Source organism: Cucumis melo, chromosome 4, assembly GCF_025177605.1.
Source record: "Cucumis melo cultivar AY chromosome 4, USDA_Cmelo_AY_1.0, whole genome shotgun sequence".
NCBI classification, from domain to species: domain Eukaryota; kingdom Viridiplantae; phylum Streptophyta; class Magnoliopsida; order Cucurbitales; family Cucurbitaceae; genus Cucumis; species Cucumis melo.
Genome location: NC_066860.1, coordinates 32,988,769 through 33,009,943, shown reverse-complemented (window position 1 = coordinate 33,009,943; position 21,175 = coordinate 32,988,769). Strand labels below are relative to the sequence as shown.

Here is a 21,175-nt window from a genome sequence, read left to right as displayed (position 1 = left end):
AAGAAGAAGTTGTAACGTGTCACTCCACAAATTCTCATGGCGTCTTCCAAATCCAAACAATCATTTCTTCCTCCCCATTTCCTTCTCTTCCCTGTTATGGCTCAAGGCCATCAAATCCCCATGGCCGAGCTCGCCAAGCTCTTATCTCAAAATGGTGTAAAAATCACTCTCATTACAACCCCACAAAACGCAACTCGAATCCAACCCCTTCTCTCTCAATCTCCTCTTATTCAAATTATCCAAATCCCATTCCCAGCTCATCAACAAAACCTTCTCCAAAACTCCGAAAATTTCGATTCTTTACCTTCGCTTCACTTAGTCCCTCAATTCTTAACCGCAACTTCCTTCCTCTGTTCCGAAACAGAGCATTTGTTTCCTCAACTCTCTCCGAAACCATGTTGTATTATCTCAGACATGGCCTTGCCTTGGACTATTCAAATCGCTCATAAGTTTAATGTTCCTAGGCTTGTTTTCTATAGCTTGTCTGCTTTCTATCTTCTGTTTATGGCAAATTTACGAGATACCGATTTTGGGGAGAAAATCATGGCTGCTTCTGATTCTGAGCTAATATCTATCCCTAATTTTCCTGATCCGATTCAAGTTACCAAGTCTCAACTTATCTTTACTTTGGATCCTGTGTTCTTGGAGTGGGGGAATCAAATGGCTAAAGCTGATAGTGCTTCTTATGGTTTTATTATGAATTCATTCGATGGGTTAGAGCCTACATACCTCGAGGAGTTGAAGAAGGCAATAGGTACTTAACTATTGTTTCTCTTTCCCAAAAAGCTTCATTCATGAATTTGTTCATCCTCGTTCAAAACTTATGATCACTTAAAAGCTAATTGATGAGGAGGTAAATGATATTAATTAGTACAATTATAAAAAATTTTATATACTTAAATATTGTTAAAAATTAATTTTACAGAATTTATGGCCTAACAAATTATGATTTAACAATTGAGTGAGTTGAACAAAACGAGCATAATCTAACAAACTAAATAGTAAAGACTAAACTAATACTGCACATCACACTCCATACAAAAGTTGTAAAACACTATTTACAAAATTGGAATCCAAAAGAGTATGGAAAAGAAAATATTAATCTTTGAATCCATATGGTTTAGGATCAGACAAAGTTTGGTGTATTGGGCCAGTTTCACTATGCAACAAAGACACAAAAGACAAAGCAAGAAGAGGGAACAAAGCCGCCATTGACGAACAAGAATGCATGGAGTGGCTAGACAGGCAAGAGCCAGAGTCAGTAATATACGCCGCACTAGGCAGTATATGCAACGTAACAGCACCGCAAATCATAGAGCTGGGGCTAGCTCTAGAGGCATCCAACAAGCCATTTATTTGGGTCATAAGACAAACCAAGTCAACAGAAAAGGAAGTAGAAAATTGGTTGGCGGAGACAGAGTTTGAACAGAGGATCAAAGATAGAGGCCTTGTGGTCCGTGGTTGGGCTCCACAAGTGTTGATATTATCACATCCAGCTGTTGGCGGCTTCGTCACGCATTGCGGTTGGAACTCGACCATTGAAGGGATATCGTCGGGAGTGCCGATGGTGACTTGGCCACTGTTCGCGGACCAAATGTTCAACGAGAAGATGATAGTTGAAGTGTTGAGAATTGGAGTGAGTGTGGGAGTGGAGAAGTGTTTAAGGTGGGGAGTTGAGGAGGAAATTGGAGTGCAAGTGAAGAAGGAAGGCATTAGAGATGCAATTGAGAAGGTGATGAGTGGAGAAGGGGAGGAGATGAGAAGAAGAGTGAGGGAATTAGCTGCAATAGCAAAGGCTGCCATGGAAGAAGGAGGTTCTTCTCATCTCAATTTGAAGCTGTTGATTGAAGAGATTATGCATCAGGCAGATTCTGTGCAGCCCCAAAAAACTTTTTAAATTCAGTCTCCAACCACAATGTTGCTGAAGCGTTAAAATTCATTCTATCACTCGACTCAGCTTTCCATTTTTTTATGTATTCAACAATCTGAGTTGATCAATAACATCTTCAGGATTCTGTTTTGCATTTGGACTTGGTTCCTTTTAAGTTTTTTTTTCTTTCTTCTAATTCATCTCTTTCAATCACAAAGAAAATATATAATATTTTAGATTTTTTTTTAAAAAAACAATCTACGATAATAGACAACAAAGCAACTTCCCCGAAACAAAAATAAAGTTAACATATTATTTGAGTCCTTCTATACGGAAATTTGTTCAATTTTTGTTTGGATAATTTTAAATGTCTCATTTTAATTTCTATGTTTTTAATAAATTCTGACTTTAAGTTTATTTTGTCAAAGTTATTTTTAGGGTAAATAACTTTTTTATTCATCAAGTTGTGAAATATATATATTTTTTATTCATGAATTTTTAAAATATACCTATCGTTGAGTTATTGATGTATATGAACTCATCATCAACATTGGAGGAGTCTCGTGAGAATGGTGATTAAAGAAAAATCTTAAAAGGAAAACAATTTTCCGTATGTATTTTTCTTTAAAAAACTTAATTTAAGTTAAGCTTTTTTTTCTTTTCTTTTCTTTAAAGTGAACTTATGATAATTTCTGTAAGAGTGTAGTATGTTTGTTTGTTCTTTTCTTTTTTAAAAAATCACTCACCTATGAGTTGAGAGAACTCAAGTACTTCCAACAGGAATTCGTATAATTTTATGGATTTTATATGTTCTAAAAATAAGTAAAATATTAATATGCATACGTTTTATTTAATTATTTTTAGATTTAATTAAGATTAACGCATTAATTTCAATTTATACTAAAGAGGTTTTCTAGGTGGTGTTGAATAATAAATTATCAGAAAAAAAATTAAAACTTATCTATTTATTTAGTTCGGGTATGTTTATATTTATTTAGGTTATTTTAGTTGAATCCATAAATAAGTCAAATTCATAAAATTTTTCATATATTTAAACCAAACCCAATTCAAATTAATTGATAATCCAAACTAAACCATATAAATTGGGTCGATTTATTTGGTTTGTTAGAAAATGGAAAAATGTAATGTGAAGGAATAGGAAATGGCATGGTAGCCTTGTATTTCAAATATATCTTATAATATTTCTTTCCTTTAGTATTGGGAATTTTATACTGTTTAGTCAAAGAAATTTAGAAAACAATGGGTTTCTTAGGCATAAAATTAATATCCATGAATTTTAAAAATAATTAAATATTTATGAATAGAAATAATTAAATATTTATGAATAGAAGAATTTCAGAGTAGGTTTAATTTAAGATTCTTGCAAAACAAATGTTAAGAATATAACATTTTGGTTCTATTGTGTTTGGTTCAAATTTCCAGTTTTAAGTTCTTAATTTTCTTATATTTTGATATAAGAATTTTTTTAGCTAACTGAAAATTGGTAGATTATTGATTGAAGAAGAGTTGGGTCGAAAATGTTTTTCTCTCATCCACCTATTTGTCTGTAATTCAAAATTCTTAGTTCAAAAACATATGATTTTAATTATTTAAAGTTTTAGTTAAGTCAAGTTAGAATATACTATTTATTTAATATCGTTAGATATTGATGTTTTATATTTATAATCTAAACCACATTATAAATCATATATAATATTACAACCTAAATTATTGTAACATGAGAAAGGAGGTGATTGTTTATAATGTTTATGTTATACCATGATTTTACCTATATATCATCCATACATGAAAAGATATATATATATTCCACCTCAATTGGTGTTGTTGCAACCAATAAATAGTAGTTATATATACATATATATACATACATATACATATATATACATACATATACATATATACACACACATATATATATATACACATATACATATACATATACATACATACATATATAAAATAAATGTTTTTTTATCTAATTCAGATTAGAGAAACCATTTTTTTTAGGCTTTTATAAATATAGTTGTGGAAGTAATTTATACCAATGGGTAATCTTTTTTTTTTTTTTTGTAATATAATTTTTTTTCTTTCTATTTTTCATTTTTCTAGCTAGGTTTGAGTATAATTTCTACTTTGATTTCAATTTTTCACCAACAATATTTAATCTATTCCATCCTTGGATCCTTAATTTTAATTTGAGACATATAAATTTGAAATATTGATCTCAAATCTATTGCACCATCAATTTAAGTTAATGATTGAGAATCTTATTTTTAATTTATGAACAAACTCTATATGACATGAATTATAATAATTTAATTTAAACCAAATCAATTAACTTTGGAACAATTTTATATTAAAAATAAATTAGTTGCAACAACGTTTCTTTCTTAAAATATATCTTATTCAAAAATTAAACAAAAAAGATAACTTTGCATACTTTTACTAATAGATATATATTTTTGCATGAAAAATTCTATCTTAAGCATTTTCAATTTTTTATAGATTTTTATCCACCTCTCTTGGGGGGCCAACTTTTGAGATCATTATTTTTCTTCTATTCTCAAAGTAGACCATGCAAAAAAAAAGAAAAAAAAAGTATGTAAATTTAATTAATGAATCTCTCAAAGTAGACCATGAAAAAAAAAAAAGAAAAAAAAAGTATGTAGAAATTAAATATGTAAATTTAATTAATGAATCACAAAGTAAATACAATATAATGTCTCAATTTCACTCATCCAATAATTAAGATTAAGTTTATTAATCTGTTTACTTGTTACAATTTATTGATGAATATCCATTTTGGCTAAAAAGAAAAAAAAGTTAGGGAATAAAAAGGGTTTAAAAATAGGTATGTAAAAGTTTTGAAAAGGATGATATAATGATTTGAATTTGATCTCTTCAAAAGGACATATGAGAAAGAAAGAATCCTATAATGATAATAATACTAATTCTAAAGTACTCCCACAACTAACACATAGTTGTCTATGCAATTATCTTATTTAATATACATACATACATATATATATATATATAGAAAAGTTATTTTAATTCATAATACTATTTGAAGCAGGAAATAAAAAGGTTTGAATGAGACATTAACTTTTTATCTTAATTTTCCTTCAAAGGTCACAAACATTTCGGTGAGAATATATAAAACTAAAGAGGTTGAGGATTGTACTCACACAAAGTGTGTGTGTGAAAGGTACGTTTAGACCTATGTATATTTTAATTAGCTATGAGATTGTAATAATAAAATACCTTTTGCGAACAAAAGAATATATATATATAATATAATTAATCAATTAAAACAATAATTACAATTCCATGGATATCCAGCATATAGAGATGGAAATTTATATAGCAGTATACAACAACTTGCATTATATCTTATAGTCATGTTTACACTCACAAAGTTCATCATACATAAACATATGTATTTAGTCAACACATCAAACAACATGACTTACAATACTGAAACGCGAAAATACTAAAAATCATAACTCAATGTCTCTTCCTTCCAAAGATACCAAACTTTTAATGTAAAGAGTAGCTTCGAACCTGTTGGTTTCAACACCAATTAGTTGCCCTTCTATTGGAAGCTTTTTGAACTCTTGAGTTTTACAATTATACATAATCACATGTCCATTCCTTGACTCCATTAACAGTTCTTCACAGCTTACAAACAACAATGGTTGTTCAATTCCAAAAGTAGGGACAATCGTCAATAGCTTTGACCATGAAACAACACTAGATTCATCCTTTTTCATCTCCCAAATGTCAATATTTGTCTCATTACTTTCAAATGGATAAACAAAAAGAACAATGGATCTATTCAAAACCCCTAGACTTGTTTTATGCTTTTTGTCATCGTAACTCTTCGGTACTGAAATTTTACCAAAAACCTCTTCACTCATATCAAATGTTATAATATGTTCGATACGACCAGCTTCGTTAATCCTTGGTTCACCGCATCCCCACCAATAAAATGTTCCTTCGTGATACATATCAAATGAAGGTGTCCATGATGCACGGCCATCAAAAGAAGGGGCTCCAATTTCTCTCCATTTATCTTTGCTCAAATCATAAATCTCCACTCTAATAGGTGAAGGCATCAACATTATTGAATTTCCCCAAAAACCCACCATTCTAACAACTTTGAAATTGCTAGATTTTGCATCATACCCGAATCCAATAGCAAGTGCTACTGCAGAGCAACCACGGAAGGTAAGAATCGAGGGTGGAAGTTTACGAAACTGACTAGTCATAGGATTAATGAGGAAAGCATTGTCAAGATCACTAAGACAAACTATGCCGTGAGCATGGCCACAAACTTCGAAAAATGGATTGATCTCTTGGAATGGCAAATTGATGTCCATAACAGACACAGATCGATCGGGAGAAAATTTGAGAATGGATAACGCAAGTTCTTTTTTGCCAAAGTTGTTGGTGAGGATACGCTTGAGGAGAACATGTTTATGGGAAAAAGAATCTAAGAGGTGTTTTGCTACAAATTTAGGGTCATTGATAAGAACATACCATGATTTGCAAACAGACTTGAATCGAAGAAGAGATTCTGGTGGAAGCTTGGATAGAATTTGAATCACCACATCGGAAACAACCATTATTGTGTTTATGATGGAAATCACTGTAAGAGAAAAGAGTAAAAAAAAGTGTTATTAAAATCATAATGTTGGTTTATTTAAAAAAGAGAGGGAAGAAAAGTGTATGGTTTACCATGATCAAGAATGGTGAGTTGTGTGTTGGAAGCATTGACGAACCCACTCTAAATTCACTCTAAATCTTACGAACTTTTAAGAAAAGAAACTTATTCTTTTAACAGACTCAAGAACACACAATAGAAGAATATTGTTCTCTTGAAACTCACTTACTTTATAAAAATTCAATTTGTTTCAATTAATTTTGTTTTTTTTTTCTTACCTAAAATTGAGGAAACAGTACTCAAGAGACACTTCCTAAAAGACACAAAATAAATGAAGTACATGTACTTGAACAATTATATATTTAGAGAAATGCATGTATCTTGAAATTAGAAATGTATCTAGGAATGTGTTATCCATAATGTATCTAGCTTATTAATTTCTAACACTGTGTAAATAATGGTCTGCCTTATACCTGGAGAATCTACCGCCTTTCACCAACAACCTGACCGGCGAAATGGAGAAGATGACATGTATTTAGGGTTTTTTCTTTTCCATATTTGGTTTCTTAGTTGGCTGCCATATCTGGCTGAAAGGGCTTCTCTTTTTCATCAAAACTTAACAGAGGGTAGCGAGCTCAAATGGGCCAAATGAGCCTGATTTGATATATATCAATAATCTAATTTAATATACTTCATTACTAATGGCCTAATCTGCTAATATTTTCATAAATGGCCCAATCTGCTAATATTTTCATAAATGTTAGGCTCAATTGCCTTATAGGCCTCTGCCATAAATTACAAGTGTTGCATTCGAGTCGGTCAAATCAGGTCGGGTCGTTTTTTTTTTTTTTTTTTGAAAATGGTGTGGTGTGTTGATTAGTTACTACAAATTATCTGAAAAAGGAAAGGATTTGAATATTCAGCAACCATAGAAATGTTTAACCACAGAAATGTTTCAAAGTTCAGTGAAAACATCATGATCAACTGAAGAACTTGAATCAATGCAAGTACATAAACATCTATTGGGTGGTCAAGACTGGTGCAAATTCAAAGAAATGGAAGAGAAACCTGCATAACAAGAGTTATTCCACTGCCAAATCTGAACTTGGAGCACAGAAGAATATTATATATTCATAGCCCTACGCTAATTCAATAGAAATTGTATCCTGTATCTTAAAAAGTCATTGATTCATGAGTACGAGAACAAAGAAGAAAAGACAAAAGCATGCTCCACACAGGTAACAAATAAAGAAACGGGATCGACTTCACAAAATTTCAACAAGAAACACAGCATTCATCTACAAGGAGACATGATACCTCACATAAAGATTGATAATTTCTTTGGAACAGATTCGAAATGTGGTGTTCATATTATGGGTATGGTTTTAAATAGTGCTATATGCAGTAAAATGAGATCATATCTCCCCTGTGCCAATTAAAACCAAAAAGTATCGATGGAGAAATCAAAGAGAGTATACCTCTCCGGTGTGACGAACGGTTTGTTCAACGAGATTGTGCGTGCGGAGGTGGTGGAGAACGACGAACCCAAAAGAACGACGAACGACGGAGAGTAGCGAGTGGGTTTATGTCTTTCATAAAGAAGGACGGAGAAGAACACAAAACAACGGAGAACGGCGGTGGAACAAAGCAAGAGACAGAGAGGGAGAAGGAAGAAGAGACGCGTTCTTTTCTTTTCTAACCTAATGGTGAACCAGAACCGAACCGAATGTGTTCCGGTTCGGTGATATTAAGCCTATGAATCGATCCGGTTCGATTTTTTACACTCCTAGAAAAAAATGACATTTGATGATTAGGTGGCAAAATTTAAACGAGTGGGCTATTTTTACTCATTCTTTAAATTACCTTTGTGAAACTTCTCTCCCTCTTGCTCCTCATCGGTCTCTCACTCTTCTCTTTTATCTCCGGAAAAGGTTTTCACAAAGCGCCCAGGATTGTAACAAATTCCCACAGAAAACTTGGAAACAAATTCCTCTTTTTATCTCCAAAAACAATAGCATCAAAACACTTCACAATACGAAAGAGAAACAAACAAATTCCTCTTTTATTGTTTTCCCATTTTATGTAAGACTGATCTGGGTTGATCTCCATTATGAACTACTGCTATTAGAAACTGTAAAACTCATAACATTTTTGACGACTTGATGAGCTTGAAAGTGAAAGCATTTGGAAAATTGTATCTTCAATATGTTCATGTTTAATCAACGTGTGCATCCCATTATGTCTGAACACCACAAGACTAGATAGGATGGACTTCCCATTTGCACCAATGAAATATTTCAGTTCAAAATCCACATGTGGGTTGCAAAATAAAACATAATATAGCTAGAACATAAATAATATGTGAATCCTAATAATGCTTTTACGGAAGTGGAGGTGATAGATGATTTTCAAATTTCTTGCAGGCTCCATAGTCATAGATGGTTTCGTGGTTTGTAAATCCATTGAAGAGAGGAAGAGGTAGGAAAAAGGAGTAGACTGACCACCACCTCACAACATAAGATATCATATTTCTCTAAGTTAACTAAGAGTCAAATTAACAATTTAGAAGTATTTTCAAAACCTTATAATAAATAAAAGTGATGGTGGTGGAGGTAACCGTCCAAATTTGTAATTTAATTATTGTGTTTTTAATGAAAATTCATGGTGGACCTTAATACAAGGAAAAAAAAAAAACAGATATGGATTTTACTTATTGTTTTTACAGTTCATAAATACCGAACAATGTAAATCGATCAAACTCTCCCACTTCAAATCTTTAACAAAAGACAAATATGTATGGAGATGAAAATATTGTTGTCTGAGCAGAAATTAATTAATTAACATTTTTTTTCATAGGTCTGCTTTTAGGTAGAAGTTTTGTTTGATTTGTTATATATTCAAAATATGAACGACTACAACACTTGTATGATAATGTCACTAAGCTTTTAGAACGTTTGGGACGAAGCGTGAGTTATTATATTTTGTGTTGTTACAATGAATGTTTGAAGTAAAAATTGTTATAGCATGTGTTATATCATTTTTTTTTACTATTATTTTTTAACATAAAATATATTAGGTACATGAAATACTGTTTTTTTGAAAACATAGTTCGAATGGTATCTTCTACTAATTTATACAAAACTAGTTTATTAATATGTAGGATGTATGTTTTCTACGATAATAAATTTAACTACAATCTCTATATATAACTATTAACAAGTAGATAAATTAATTTTGCAATAAAAAAGCTAACAGTGTATTTGAAATGACTTTAAAAAAATTTAAAAATTCACTTTTATTTAAACTTCTTAAAAGTATTTGTATATACAAATTTCTTTTGATGTTATATATACTAAATTTGTTTTTATTAAAATTTTACAAGATTGATCGGTGGCAACAGTTGCTGGAGTTGGTTGTCGGAAGCTTGCTGTTAGAGTCGTCGGAGGTGGTGGTTGGAGTTTGGCAAACAACGATCACTAGAGATAAACCTGAACCCAAAAAATTTTTTTGTTAACATTTTCAAGGTTGATTAGTAGCTATAAGAGGTTGGTTGGCAATGGTCGTCAGAGTTGTTTGTTTTACGAAGTTCGCTTTGGAGTTGTCGAATGTGTTCATCAGATATTAGCTGGTGACGGTCACCAAAGGTAGTGTTTGTAGAATTCATCAACGCACTTTTCAACCCTCGAAACAAGTACCCCTATGATTGAATAATGTAATAACATACATGTTATTGTAAATCATAATCTTAATCCTCAATTAAAACAAAACATTGTCTCAAACAAGGAATGAACTATTACAGTCCACTCCACTCTTAGCTTCAAACACATCTTCAATGTTCGAGTGAGTAAGAAGTTTTAAGCTGTAGTGCAGTTATTTTAGAGATAATAATTAACTTACTTTTTCTAAAATCACAACGATATATTTAAGGTGAGATTATAATATTCGACATCCATACCAAAGTTTACAAGTCACATCCAGAGAAAGGACACTAGTTTATTGTTTATCGTTTTTTTTTTCAAATTGAATATGTTAGGTAATAAATGATAATTGAAGCTTGACTCTTACATTATAACTTGTAACTCAACTCTTGACCTACGAGCCCATTAAGCGTAAATTAGGAAATTAAAAAATTGACTACCAAGGAACCTCCACACGATTTGCCAAAAATCTTTATTATTTTCGATTTTTGCTATATACCAAAACAAATCCTAAAGTGTTGCTATATTATCCAATTTTCCTTTTTTTTTTCTCTTTTCTTTTCAATCTTGTCCAACCTTTTTTTTTTTTTTTAAATCATACAATCACTGTCCTCTTATCTTCATGACATTCCATGAAATATGTAAAGACACATAACTGAACGTAAAAAAAAAAAAAAACAACCCCTAATATGTCACATTAAAGTAAAAAATTAGATTGAAGAGAATGAGGAAGTACAGTATTATTACAAATTTTTTTTAAAAGTAAAATAAAATAAAATAAAATAAAAAATAATATGTCCAAAACTTCAAGTTGTAATGAAATAATTAAATTGCGTAGAACTTTGTATAAGAAAAGATTTTAATGTAAAAATCTGTAAACACATTATACATACACGAGCAAATGGACGGGCTGGGCCGGCTCAAGAGATATGATGGGCCCAATTTGGCCCCTGGCCGAGACGACGACGTATTTAATCCAGATTTCATTTTCTTAATTTCTAGTTCCGTAAAATAGCGTAATTTGGGAATGGGAATGCTGCCCCATCTGCCCGTTCCTTGTAGAGGCCTTTCTCTCTGCCTCCATCTTTATCCTTCCTTCTCCATTGTTTCACTCTCAGCTCACACTGCCTTCACCCCCCAATTCTTCCATAAGATGCTTCTTCATGCTGCATCTTCTTCCTCTTTCTCCCTTCCCTTTCTCTCTTCAAAACCCTAACTTCAATTTCTTTCGATCTCTCTCTCTCTCTCTCTGTTTCTCCATGTCTGTTCACGCCCATCCTTGCGATCCACTGCTACATTCTTTGTTTCGGAGTTTGTTTTTCAAATTATAGAAGTTTGAGGTTGGTATTTCTTTTTTGTAAATTTCTAGATTGAGAAAAAGATTATTATTAGGTATGAAGCGGGAGTTGGCTTTTGCTTTGGAAGTTCAATCTCAGCTCGAAGGGACTCTTGGTCATACTCGTAGTGAGACTCTAGCTGAGGCGAGGCCATGTAGTAGTTATTTAGATGAGACTGCTCGGAGTGGTGGCTGCAAAAGGTTTAAAGGCTCTGTTGTGAATGGTCTGATTGTGTATACCAGGGGAAGGAGGTCTCAGATCAATGTGTACAGCGGATTGTCGGAGAATGGTAACAGGAAAAAGTGCGATAGTACAGTTGGGCGGGAGGTTCTTGGAAGCTTCGCACCTGAGGAAAGTTGTAGAACTGAAGAGGTTCAAATTCAAAAGACGAGCTCTGTCTGTAAGAAAGAGTCCGATGGGGTGGTGGAAAATTCTGGAAATAAGGAAGAAGGGGCTGAAGGGAGTTCTTTAGTTATTGCAAAGGACAGAAAAGTTGAGGGGAATTTTCCTGGGTGGGGAATTAAGCGCTTTACACGCTCCTCATTGGAGCCGAAGGTTGAGCCCATGGAAGTCACCCCAATTGCAATAGGCTCAGTTAAAGAGGAAGTTATTTCAGATGTCGGCGGGGAAACAAGTGAGACAGTCAACTCTCTGTCAACTCCGAAGAATAAGTTGGAATTGAAAATGTCGAAGAAGATTGCACTGAATAAGAGGCCAATGACTGTGAGAGAGCTGTTTGAAACTGGTTTGCTCGAGGGTGTACCTGTCATCTACATGGGTGTAAAGAAGGTCACTGCTATTTGCTCGTTTAAATTCTCGAATTCTAACTATTTAATTCTCAGTGTGTTCAATCATATTAATTTGGCTTGTGATACGTTTTTGGGAACTGGGTTCATTTTCTTGCTGCATTTTGATCTCAGGCATATGACTTTGGTCTGCGCGGTACGATTAAAGATAGTGGGATTTTGTGTACATGCTCCTCCTGCAATGGATGCAGAGTCTGTAATCTCTTTGATTTAACATGGGAATTCAAGAAATGATTTTTGCTAGTGTTTTCTTTCTCCCCACTTGCGTTTCTTTAACTTCTTTGTCTTCAATCTAGGTCATCCCTCCTTCACAATTTGAGATCCACGCTTGTAACCAATATAAACGAGCAGCACAGTATATATGTCTTGAGAATGGGAAGAGCCTGCTCGACTTGTTGAAAGCATGCAAGGGAAGTAGGCAGACCCTTGAGGCTACCATACAAAGTCTGATTAGCTCTTCTCCAGAAGAAAAACATTTTACGTGTAGAGACTGTAAAGGTGAAATTCTGGGTTTATATTATTTGTCACCATTAGCCACACGTCACGATAAGCGCAACCAAAATTACCAAGTAGTTTACAACATTTATAATCTGTTAGATGATCAGTGAGTTTAACTATTTCTAGGATGCTTTCCTTCATCCGTTGGACAAGTGGGACCTTTATGCCCTTCGTGCGAGGAATCAAAGCGATCCAAGTGTACGCTGACACTGCCAGCCCCTCCCATTTCCGGAATTGGTAAGAGATTGAGGTACGGTATATGCTTCTTCCGGCTTTTTGACGTCTCCTTGTTGTCTGGAATAAGATTTTTGTCTTTAATTTAATTGATTATCATGGGTTCCTGCCGATTCATCATTTCGTTTTGCCTCTTTCTATTACCCGAATCCAAATGCTTCGTTCATGTTATAGCTTCTGGAAAATAAAGTTAGAATTTGGTATTCTTCCCTGGTATGCCTTCTAAATACGACAACGTATTCAGTCATATCCAGTAATATAATTATTTAAAAATTCTCGACGATGGTACACAAACTACTTCTGAAAGTATCTTATTTGCTAGTTGTGCCACGCAGAAGTCTCATCAGATGGTAAAACTTATAAGTATTTAAATTGGGTCGTGTTGCGCTTCTAAATAAATATGGGATTGCGTAATGCGTGTAAGATTGATGTACTATCTTCAACAGTGTAATTTTCTAGGACGTCATTTATTATGCTGAAAATTGTGGATTCTGTAAACTTATTACGATTTAGAATATTAATGTACAAAAAGGTGATCTTCATTTCTTTTCTTTAGTATAATTATAATATTTAAGATGTACTTTAAATTAGTTTTGTTTTTCAGACTGGCAGAACCAACCACGTCAAAATCATCTGGAAGTGCTTCTGTATCTATTTCTTCACGATATAAACGCAAATGGGTAACAAAAGCAAAGTGAGTATTATTCTCTCTATGTTCTATTTCCCTTAATAGTAGACTACTGAATATACTTTATTTTATTTTTATTCCACTTCCTTTCCATTCTTCCTCGTCACATTTGGGGATTGAAGAATTAAATTTGAAATTCATGCCAGTAAGTTAGCAGTATGCCGTTTTCTTTCTCTAAAATGCTTTACTTTAATACCTTTGAAGTTCAATCGTTGTATAACTTTCAGGTCAAAATCGTCCGAATATGCTTCCATCTCAAGGTCCCCCAGAAGTGCGCCAATGCGTATTCCTTCGAAGAATAAGAGTGCATTGAAGATGAGAAAGAAGTCAGTATGGTTTATCTCTAGATTACTGTTTTTGCCCATTTTGATTTTTGACAAAACATTTTCTTTTTCTTAATATCTTTAACTTGATCTCTCTTATACGGTGGGTTGTACTTGTTCTTGAGATGGAAAGTTAATGCTACTGAGGTTTCATATTTTCTAGTTTAGTTGCTTATTTGTATCTTGTAGATTAGTTTAGTTTAATACTTTAGTTTTATTAATTTCTCAATTAGCATTTTATGATTTCTTTTTTATTTTAAAATTGAAGTTGCACTGACGGTCTGAACGTGAATGAGTTAAGGGTTTTTAGATAGTCTTCTCTCATTTTGAATTTTCTTTTGTTCCCATGGATTTGGCTTAATCCATTTTAACACTAAAACCTACTTAATCTATATCCTTGGTTCTACCTGGGGAGTTATGGTGGCCATGTATAGCAATTGGTGTTGAATAATCGGTGGTGTAGGGCACATCATAATTTGTTTTTCCTTCACTTTCCCTTCAGCTTTGGTCACTATCTGGCACCATGACCATACCACCAAATCTTTCTAAACAAAGATGACCCAAAGCAATTGGTGAACTTGGAAGCAACAGTGTGAAAGAGCATAGTGGCGACCTTAGAGGGAGGAAAAGGAACCACGGTGGGTGGTTACTTGAAAAATGAGAACTATTGCATGCTCATTTTCTTTTCCTAACAGCAGCACATTTACCTTTACCTTTGGTTGTAAAGTAAGTTTCTTCATCTGCTAAACGTAAAACCTTAGTAGTAATGGGCAAAGAGCTAGAGAAGACAAAAAAGGAAACCCACACACTTGCTCATTCAGGATGCAGACCATCATTTGCCCAAATGTATGCCTTCAACCCTTTTTGCAACGATCCAGTTCTTTGTGCAACATCTCAGCTTGAAGAAAATGACAATTTGTTAGACCTCCTCCTATTAAGTTTGTATATAAAAGGAGGAGTAAGTCATATGCGCAAAGCGTGTGAAAAGGGAGGGAGTAAGTTGGTTAGTAGTTAGTATAAATACGGGTAGTTAGGCGGGAAAGGGGCTTATGAATTTTCATTGTAAAAGTTTGGCTGTTGAATCTTGAGAGGAGATCAACAGAGGCTGTACTACGAATTGATATTTCATCAATTCGATTACTATATTCATATTGAAATAAAGAGTAATTTCATACCAAAGGTGGAGTTCCATCACAATTATTTTGAGGATAATCTTAGGGAGATAGTCTAGGTTGATGATAACATCTCTTGCCAAGACTTTTTGGATGATGATGAAATATATGATTTTGTTGTGAAGATTGATGATTGGAGAATTTCTGATATGCCGCTGGTTAATAGTTTCTAGTAAGAGAATAATTTATTTGTTCTAGATCCTTTGAGCACACAAATTTTGATCCATGTCAAGAAGAGAAATTTGAAGCTGGAAATTCTTGGATGACTCATATTGAACCATTTATTAACGAACCACTTGGAGCGTTGATAGTTGAAGATGAAATGGGATAAAAAAAATGAAGATCCTACTGAGAGATAGTTAAGAAAAAAACACTACCATTGATCAGGAAGGGTGATGTGTTGTGATTATTAGCCTATTGGAACTGAATGTGAATTCATTTGGGGGTGGGTGGCAACTCGCTCCAAGTTATAGCTAATAGAGACGTAGATTCAATAAAGCAGCCAATATCCCTCTTCTTATCCAAGAAAATGTGAGTCTTCTGTTCCTCTCCAAAGACTTCAACTGAAGGCATGAATACGATTATTAGATAATATATAATTTAATTTACATTCACTCGTTACCTTAAGTTTTTGAGTCAATTTGTAATTTAAGATGGTATCAAAGTAGGTGGTCAGGTAAGTCACGTGTTCAAGCCCCTGCGTTGTTGTTTCCTACTCAATTATATTCATTTCCACTTGTTGGGTCTTTCACATATTTGAACCCCGGGGGTAGATGATATATAATTAAATTTATATTCACTCATCAACTTAAGCTTTTGGGTCAATTGGTGATTTAAGAATGGTTAAGCTCGAGGATGTTCTTATCTCTTTTGAAATATCATTGTTATAAAATCTGTATTAAATTCATGAATTGTGATTATTAGCCTATTGGAACTGAATCCATGGATTGTGATTCTTACCATATCAGTTTTTGACAGTTTTATGGACTTGGTTCTGTCTACAACCTTGTGTTGGTGCGAAAATAAGCCATTTTAAACACAGTGGTCTTTCTTACTTAGTTTCCAGCAGGAGCAATGATATGTTTTTTATCTTAAAAAAGGCCTATTCGTATGAGGAGACAAAAAGTTAGGGAATTTGGAATCCTATTTGTTGGATTAATTTGGTTGATTGCTGTTGTTTTTAATACGGATTTCAGAAGAATATTGAAGAGTTTTTTTAGTTGGAATTTATTGGGTCATATGAGAGATGCAATTATTTTTTATTTTTGTTCTTTGCTTTTCACCTAAACTTGAAGATGGGTTTCTTTCCAAGATGCGAATGGTTTTGGAAACAAGAATACATTCTATAATTGGTTATTTAATATACAATAGATTAGTTTAGTTAAATTATTAGTTTTAGTTAATTACATTTATTAATTTGTGAACAAACATTTAGGATAGTTTGAACATAAATAGATGGAGGTTGTGTGTTTGGACAGTTTTCTCTTGTTTGTTATGGTTGGGTGCAATCCATTAATTCCTCCAAAAACCCCCTGCAGCAATTTTTCTGTCAAATGTTTCATCCTTTTAATGTTTTCTTTATTTTAAATTGCAGGTCATTGAAACCAGCCTTAATGTTAAAATCCTCCCAAAGTGCTTCAAAGTGCAGTTCTTCATTAGCTAAAAATCAGTGGAAAATAACAACGAAGTTAGTGATTTTTTTAATCATTTGTTGATTTTTAATTCTCAGTGGCCCAAATTTTTATCTGGAAGCAAATACCTCATAGTCTTGATAAATGTATTGATTACTTTTTCTTTGAATACCTTTTACTCTTAAGAGATCAGAGGTTACATAAGTTGGTTTTTGAGGAAGACGGATTGCCTGATGGAACTGAAGTAGCTTATTTTGCCAGGGGTCAGGTAGTTAAGGCAGATCATGCGTGCTTGTCTGTGTAACTAATCACTTATTACTTCAGATTATTAACTTGTATAATGATTTATTTCTTCCTTTCACATACAGAAATTGCTCCAGGGTTATAAGAAGGGATCTGGAATTTTATGTTGCTGCTGTAATTGTGTGGTAGGGCCTTTGAACTTCTTGTATCCAAATTCTTGAGTGCTATTGTGAACACTTTCTTTCTATGTTTCATGTGCAGGTTAGTCCTTCACAATTTGAAGTTCATGCTGGTTGGTCTTCTCGAAAGAAACCGTGAGCATATTTTCCTTTAGTTTTATGGCAGCTCAAACTATTAATTTCGAGCTTTTCAATGTCTCATGGGTTTTTATTTGGCAGTTATGCATACATTTACACATCAAATGGGGTTTCTCTGCATGAATTGGCAATCTCTCTCTCGAAAGGGCGCAAGTATTCTGCAAAGGATAATGATGACTTATGCATAATATGTCTAGATGGTGGAAATCTTTTGCTTTGTGATGGCTGCCCAAGGGCATTCCACAAAGGTGAATCATAATATGGAGTACTGTGGTTAGACAATTTAAAAAATTAACAACAATAATAACAAAAACTAACTCTTCTCCTGTTTAAACATATGTTGTGCATTTATGTGTTTATGTGTTAAGCTCACGTGTCAACTCGACCTCCTTGGCTTGTTCACTTTTTGAATAATGGACTTTGTACTTTGCCAGAGTAGAGTTTCTGATTTGCAGTTCCATTCGTCTGTGCAGAATGTGCATCATTATCAAGTATTCCTCGTGGTGATTGGTATTGTAAATTTTGCCAGAATATGTTCCAGAGAGAAAAGTTTGTTGAGCATAATGTCAATGCTGTTGCAGCGGGAAGGGTACATGGAGTTGACCCTATTGAGCAGATAACTAAAAGATGCATTCGAATTGTTAGGAACATAGAAACAGATCTTAGTGGATGTGTGCTATGTCGGTAATAATATCAATTCTCCTTCTCCCTGCCTAAGACTTCTCATCATTTTTCTTTTCATCGTGCTATCTTATATGTTGCTTTTGCATTGAAGTTTAATACTTCCCTTACCCTCTTTTTATGCAGCGGCTCTGATTTCAGCAAATCAGGTTTTGGTCCCCGCACAATTATACTCTGTGATCAGGTATCTTATCATATCATCTTAACTTCCAGTTGAACTTTCAAGTGCTGCTTTTATTGACTCATTTCCAGTTCCTTGCCCATGTTGCTTGCTGTTGTGCTTTTTCTTCAAATTTCTTCATTTCATTTCTGGTCAGTGCGAGAAGGAATTTCACGTGGGCTGTTTAAAAGACCACAAAATGGCATTTCTTAAGGTATTAACTCAGATCATAGTCTTGCTTTTTACTTGAAATCCTTTGTGTGAAAATGATTTCTTCCCTTGTTCAATGCCCTCCTTTTTCTGGGATAAAAAAATTGAAAAACCGTTAATAAAACAGGAATTGCCAAGAGGAAAGTGGTTTTGTAGCGTAGTTTGTACGAGGATACATTCTGCTCTACAGAAGCTGCTAATTCGTGGGCCAGAAAAGCTTCCAAATTCACTTTTAGGTGCTGTCAATAGAAAGCTTGGAGAAAATGGTTCAGACATTCAGGCTGATGTTGATGTCAGTTGGAGGCTTATCAGTGGCAAAATTGCTTCACCTGAAACTCGTTTGCTATTGTCAGAGGCCATTGCTATCTTCCATGTAAGATCTCTTATTATTTTTTTCTTAGTTTGATTGTTAAGTTCATTCCTTGAGCAATAATCTGTTTCATTTAAGATCCTATTTTAAATAACATTTTTGTTTCTCTCTCTCTCTCTCTCTCATTATTTTATTTTTGGTCAAAATACCATTTTAGTCTTGGAAGTTACTATGTCTCATGACTACCTATTCCCAAAACAACATATGCTATTATCTACAAATACAAAAGCACAATGCTGATGAGTCCGAGAAGTACTGTCCAATTCATGCTAGATTGTCTTTGTTGTGTGCATGTACGGATATCATATTATTAGAACGCTCTAAATTTCATGCTGTGTAGAATTTGTTGCCAGCATTTGAACTATGATCCATAGTTGCAATATCTGATTAAAACGTATCATTAATTTACAGGATCGCTTTGATCCTATAGTTGATATAACAAGTGGACGTGATCTTATTCCAGCCATGGTTTATGGGTTAGTGACACATTTCATTATTATTTTGTCTGACAGCAACAATAGTAGTGGCCATATTCAGTTTTATTAATGGTAATATATATTTTTGTGTTCTAAACTGTCATTCTATCTCACAGGAGGGATGTTGGTGGACAAGAGTTTGGAGGCATGTATTGTGCCATATTAATTGTCAAGTAAGAATCTTAGCTTATCGATGCGACCAAACCTGTTACGAAGTATAATTACAAATTTCTATCTTTATATTGCACAGCTCATTTGTTGTATCTGCTGCAATGCTTCGAGTTTTTGGGCAAGATATTGCAGAGCTGCCATTGGTTGCGACAAGTAATGGTAACCATGGAAAGGTCTGACCAGTCAATCCCATTTCTTTTTTGTTCCTTTTTTTGCCTGTGAAAATTACCTTATACTGCGTTCTTTGATTTTTCTTTACACCTGGCTTATTCTGAGTTTGTAAGGCAATTTGGAATGCTTTTGAATTCTTCGACTTTCTAATCAAGAGTTTGTAATCTCTTGGCCATTCTGATTTGACTCTTTTCTAAATGTAATGATGACAGGGCTACTTCCAAACATTGTTTTCGTGCATTGAGAGGCTGCTAGCTTTCTTGAAAGTCAAATGCCTTGTTCTCCCAGCTGCTGAAGAAGCTGAGTCCATTTGGACTGAAAAATTTGGTTTTGAGAGAATAAAACCAGACCAGGTATATACTTAAAGGATCATAAGAATAGCACATTTTCATTACCTGAAACGGTTTGAATTCCAGCCACAGCTAAATGAAAATTTTGTGTCGACTAACTGCAGCTCAGCAGCTATAGAAGAAGTTGCTGCCAGATGGTGACATTCAAAGGGACATCCATGCTTCAGAAAACGGTTCCCTCGTGTCGGGTTGTAGGTGCTCCCTTGTGACCAACCATGGAAGGGTGTGAGGTTCCCTCTAATCTCCCCCTTCCTCTCTCCATTCCCTTCTTCCACCATATCATTCTGTAGCTTTGTCTGTGTATAGCTTACAAATTTTTTCCTCTTTTTAGGATATTCAGTAAGATGAGAGCAGTAGTAGAGTAGCTAAATATCCATTTTAGTTAATATTACATATTCAAATGTACCTTTCCCAAACCTTCTCATTTGCCCTTGCCCTTATAGACGGTCTTCGTAGGTGATGGTTTTAGGCGAAAAACCACTAGCCATTCTAAACACCCTTTTCCCATTCATGCTTGGTAACCAATGCGTGCTTGTGAATATTCAACTGCCTAAATATGTCAGTATGAGATGTGTTTATTATAGTTCATTTTGAGATTTTAGAGGAAATTTTATTTGTTTATTTAATGTTCTACTTTAGTTTAGCAAATGTGAGGATGGAGGGGTTAATCGAAAGAACTTGAAACGGCAATATAGGGTGTCTTTATCTTTTAAAATGCTTACATTATCTTGCAAATTGTAACTTGACAGCCAATTGATACACACCACCATTTATATCGTTTATAAATTAATACAAGCCATAAATGCCTTACATGGTTAGGACATTCAAATTTTAATCAACCTCCCAATATCGCCCGCACACAAAAAAAATTCCCAATTACAAAATTCCCTTGAAATTCTCTTTCTAAATATTCAACTTGTTTTTCTTGCAGTTTAGGAACGACGGAGGTTACTTTGGAATGGGAAAGTGAGATCTAAAAATGACAAATTTTTCTAACTTCTTGTGTAAACAATACAATTCTAAACATATTTTAACCAAAACTAATAAGAGATTATTGTGAGACATTATTCAATTTAGATTCTGCA

General features: G+C 33.8%; 3 protein-coding genes across 5 annotated transcripts; 2 read left to right on the top strand and 1 right to left on the bottom strand.

Annotated features, from left to right (window-relative positions):
- The first annotated feature begins 19 nt into the window (after nucleotides 1-19).
- Nucleotides 20-2,024, top strand: LOC103486530 (UDP-glycosyltransferase 73C3-like). Of its 2 annotated transcripts, none has more exons than XM_008444523.2 (2): nucleotides 20-754; nucleotides 1,131-2,024. In XM_008444523.2, the coding sequence occupies exons 1-2, from the start codon at nucleotides 37-39 to the stop codon at nucleotides 1,895-1,897; spliced, it is 1,485 nt and encodes a 494-aa protein (XP_008442745.2). In that variant the 5' UTR covers nucleotides 20-36; the 3' UTR covers nucleotides 1,898-2,024. The 2 variants fall into 2 exon arrangements, with proteins under 2 accessions (XP_008442745.2, XP_008442744.2); XM_008444522.2 differs by having other exon boundaries at nucleotides 22-754; nucleotides 1,125-2,024.
- Nucleotides 2,025-5,246: 3,222 nt separating this feature from the next.
- On the bottom strand, nucleotides 5,247-8,234 carry LOC103486531 (F-box protein CPR1-like). Of its 2 annotated transcripts, none has more exons than XM_008444524.3 (2): nucleotides 8,033-8,234; nucleotides 5,247-6,539 (listed from the first exon to the last, which is right to left on the bottom strand). In XM_008444524.3, exon 2 carries the CDS (start codon nucleotides 6,514-6,516, stop codon nucleotides 5,389-5,391), a length of 1,128 nt encoding a protein of 375 aa, XP_008442746.2. In that variant the 5' UTR covers nucleotides 6,517-6,539; nucleotides 8,033-8,234; the 3' UTR covers nucleotides 5,247-5,388. The 2 variants fall into 2 exon arrangements, with proteins under 2 accessions (XP_008442746.2, XP_050940121.1); XM_051084164.1 differs by lacking the exon at nucleotides 8,033-8,234 and adding an exon at nucleotides 7,028-8,007.
- Nucleotides 8,235-11,265: 3,031 nt separating this feature from the next.
- On the top strand, nucleotides 11,266-20,678 carry LOC103486532 (uncharacterized). The gene is made up of 20 exons (XM_017044232.2): nucleotides 11,266-12,378; nucleotides 12,510-12,587; nucleotides 12,692-12,893; nucleotides 13,020-13,143; nucleotides 13,732-13,821; nucleotides 14,043-14,141; nucleotides 16,905-16,997; nucleotides 17,128-17,209; nucleotides 17,310-17,369; nucleotides 17,446-17,498; nucleotides 17,583-17,749; nucleotides 17,975-18,185; nucleotides 18,309-18,366; nucleotides 18,500-18,556; nucleotides 18,680-18,925; nucleotides 19,334-19,398; nucleotides 19,515-19,571; nucleotides 19,649-19,742; nucleotides 19,953-20,093; nucleotides 20,195-20,678. The coding sequence occupies exons 1-20, from the start codon at nucleotides 11,647-11,649 to the stop codon at nucleotides 20,297-20,299; spliced, it is 2,814 nt and encodes a 937-aa protein (XP_016899721.2). The 5' UTR covers nucleotides 11,266-11,646; the 3' UTR covers nucleotides 20,300-20,678.
- Nucleotides 20,679-21,175: the final 497 nt, after the last annotated feature.

What these genes read in the sequence shown, in the direction of transcription:
- LOC103486530 (XM_008444522.2), top strand. Translation starts at nt 37, where the DNA reads ATGGCGTCTTCCAAATCCAAACAATCATTTCTTCCTCCCCATTTCCTT. An exon ending in GGAGTTGAAGAAGGCAATAG is followed by an intron (nt 755 to 1,124) that starts GTACTTAACTAT and finishes CATATGGTTTAG; the next exon opens with GATCAGACAAAGTTTGGTGT.
- LOC103486531 (XM_008444524.3), bottom strand. Translation starts at nt 6,516, where the DNA reads ATGGTTGTTTCCGATGTGGTGATTCAAATTCTATCCAAGCTTCCACCA.
- LOC103486532 (XM_017044232.2), top strand. Translation starts at nt 11,647, where the DNA reads ATGAAGCGGGAGTTGGCTTTTGCTTTGGAAGTTCAATCTCAGCTCGAA. An exon ending in CAGTGGAAAATAACAACGAA is followed by an intron (nt 16,998 to 17,127) that starts GTTAGTGATTTT and finishes TTTACTCTTAAG; the next exon opens with AGATCAGAGGTTACATAAGT. An exon ending in CCCAAGGGCATTCCACAAAG is followed by an intron (nt 17,750 to 17,974) that starts GTGAATCATAAT and finishes TCGTCTGTGCAG; the next exon opens with AATGTGCATCATTATCAAGT.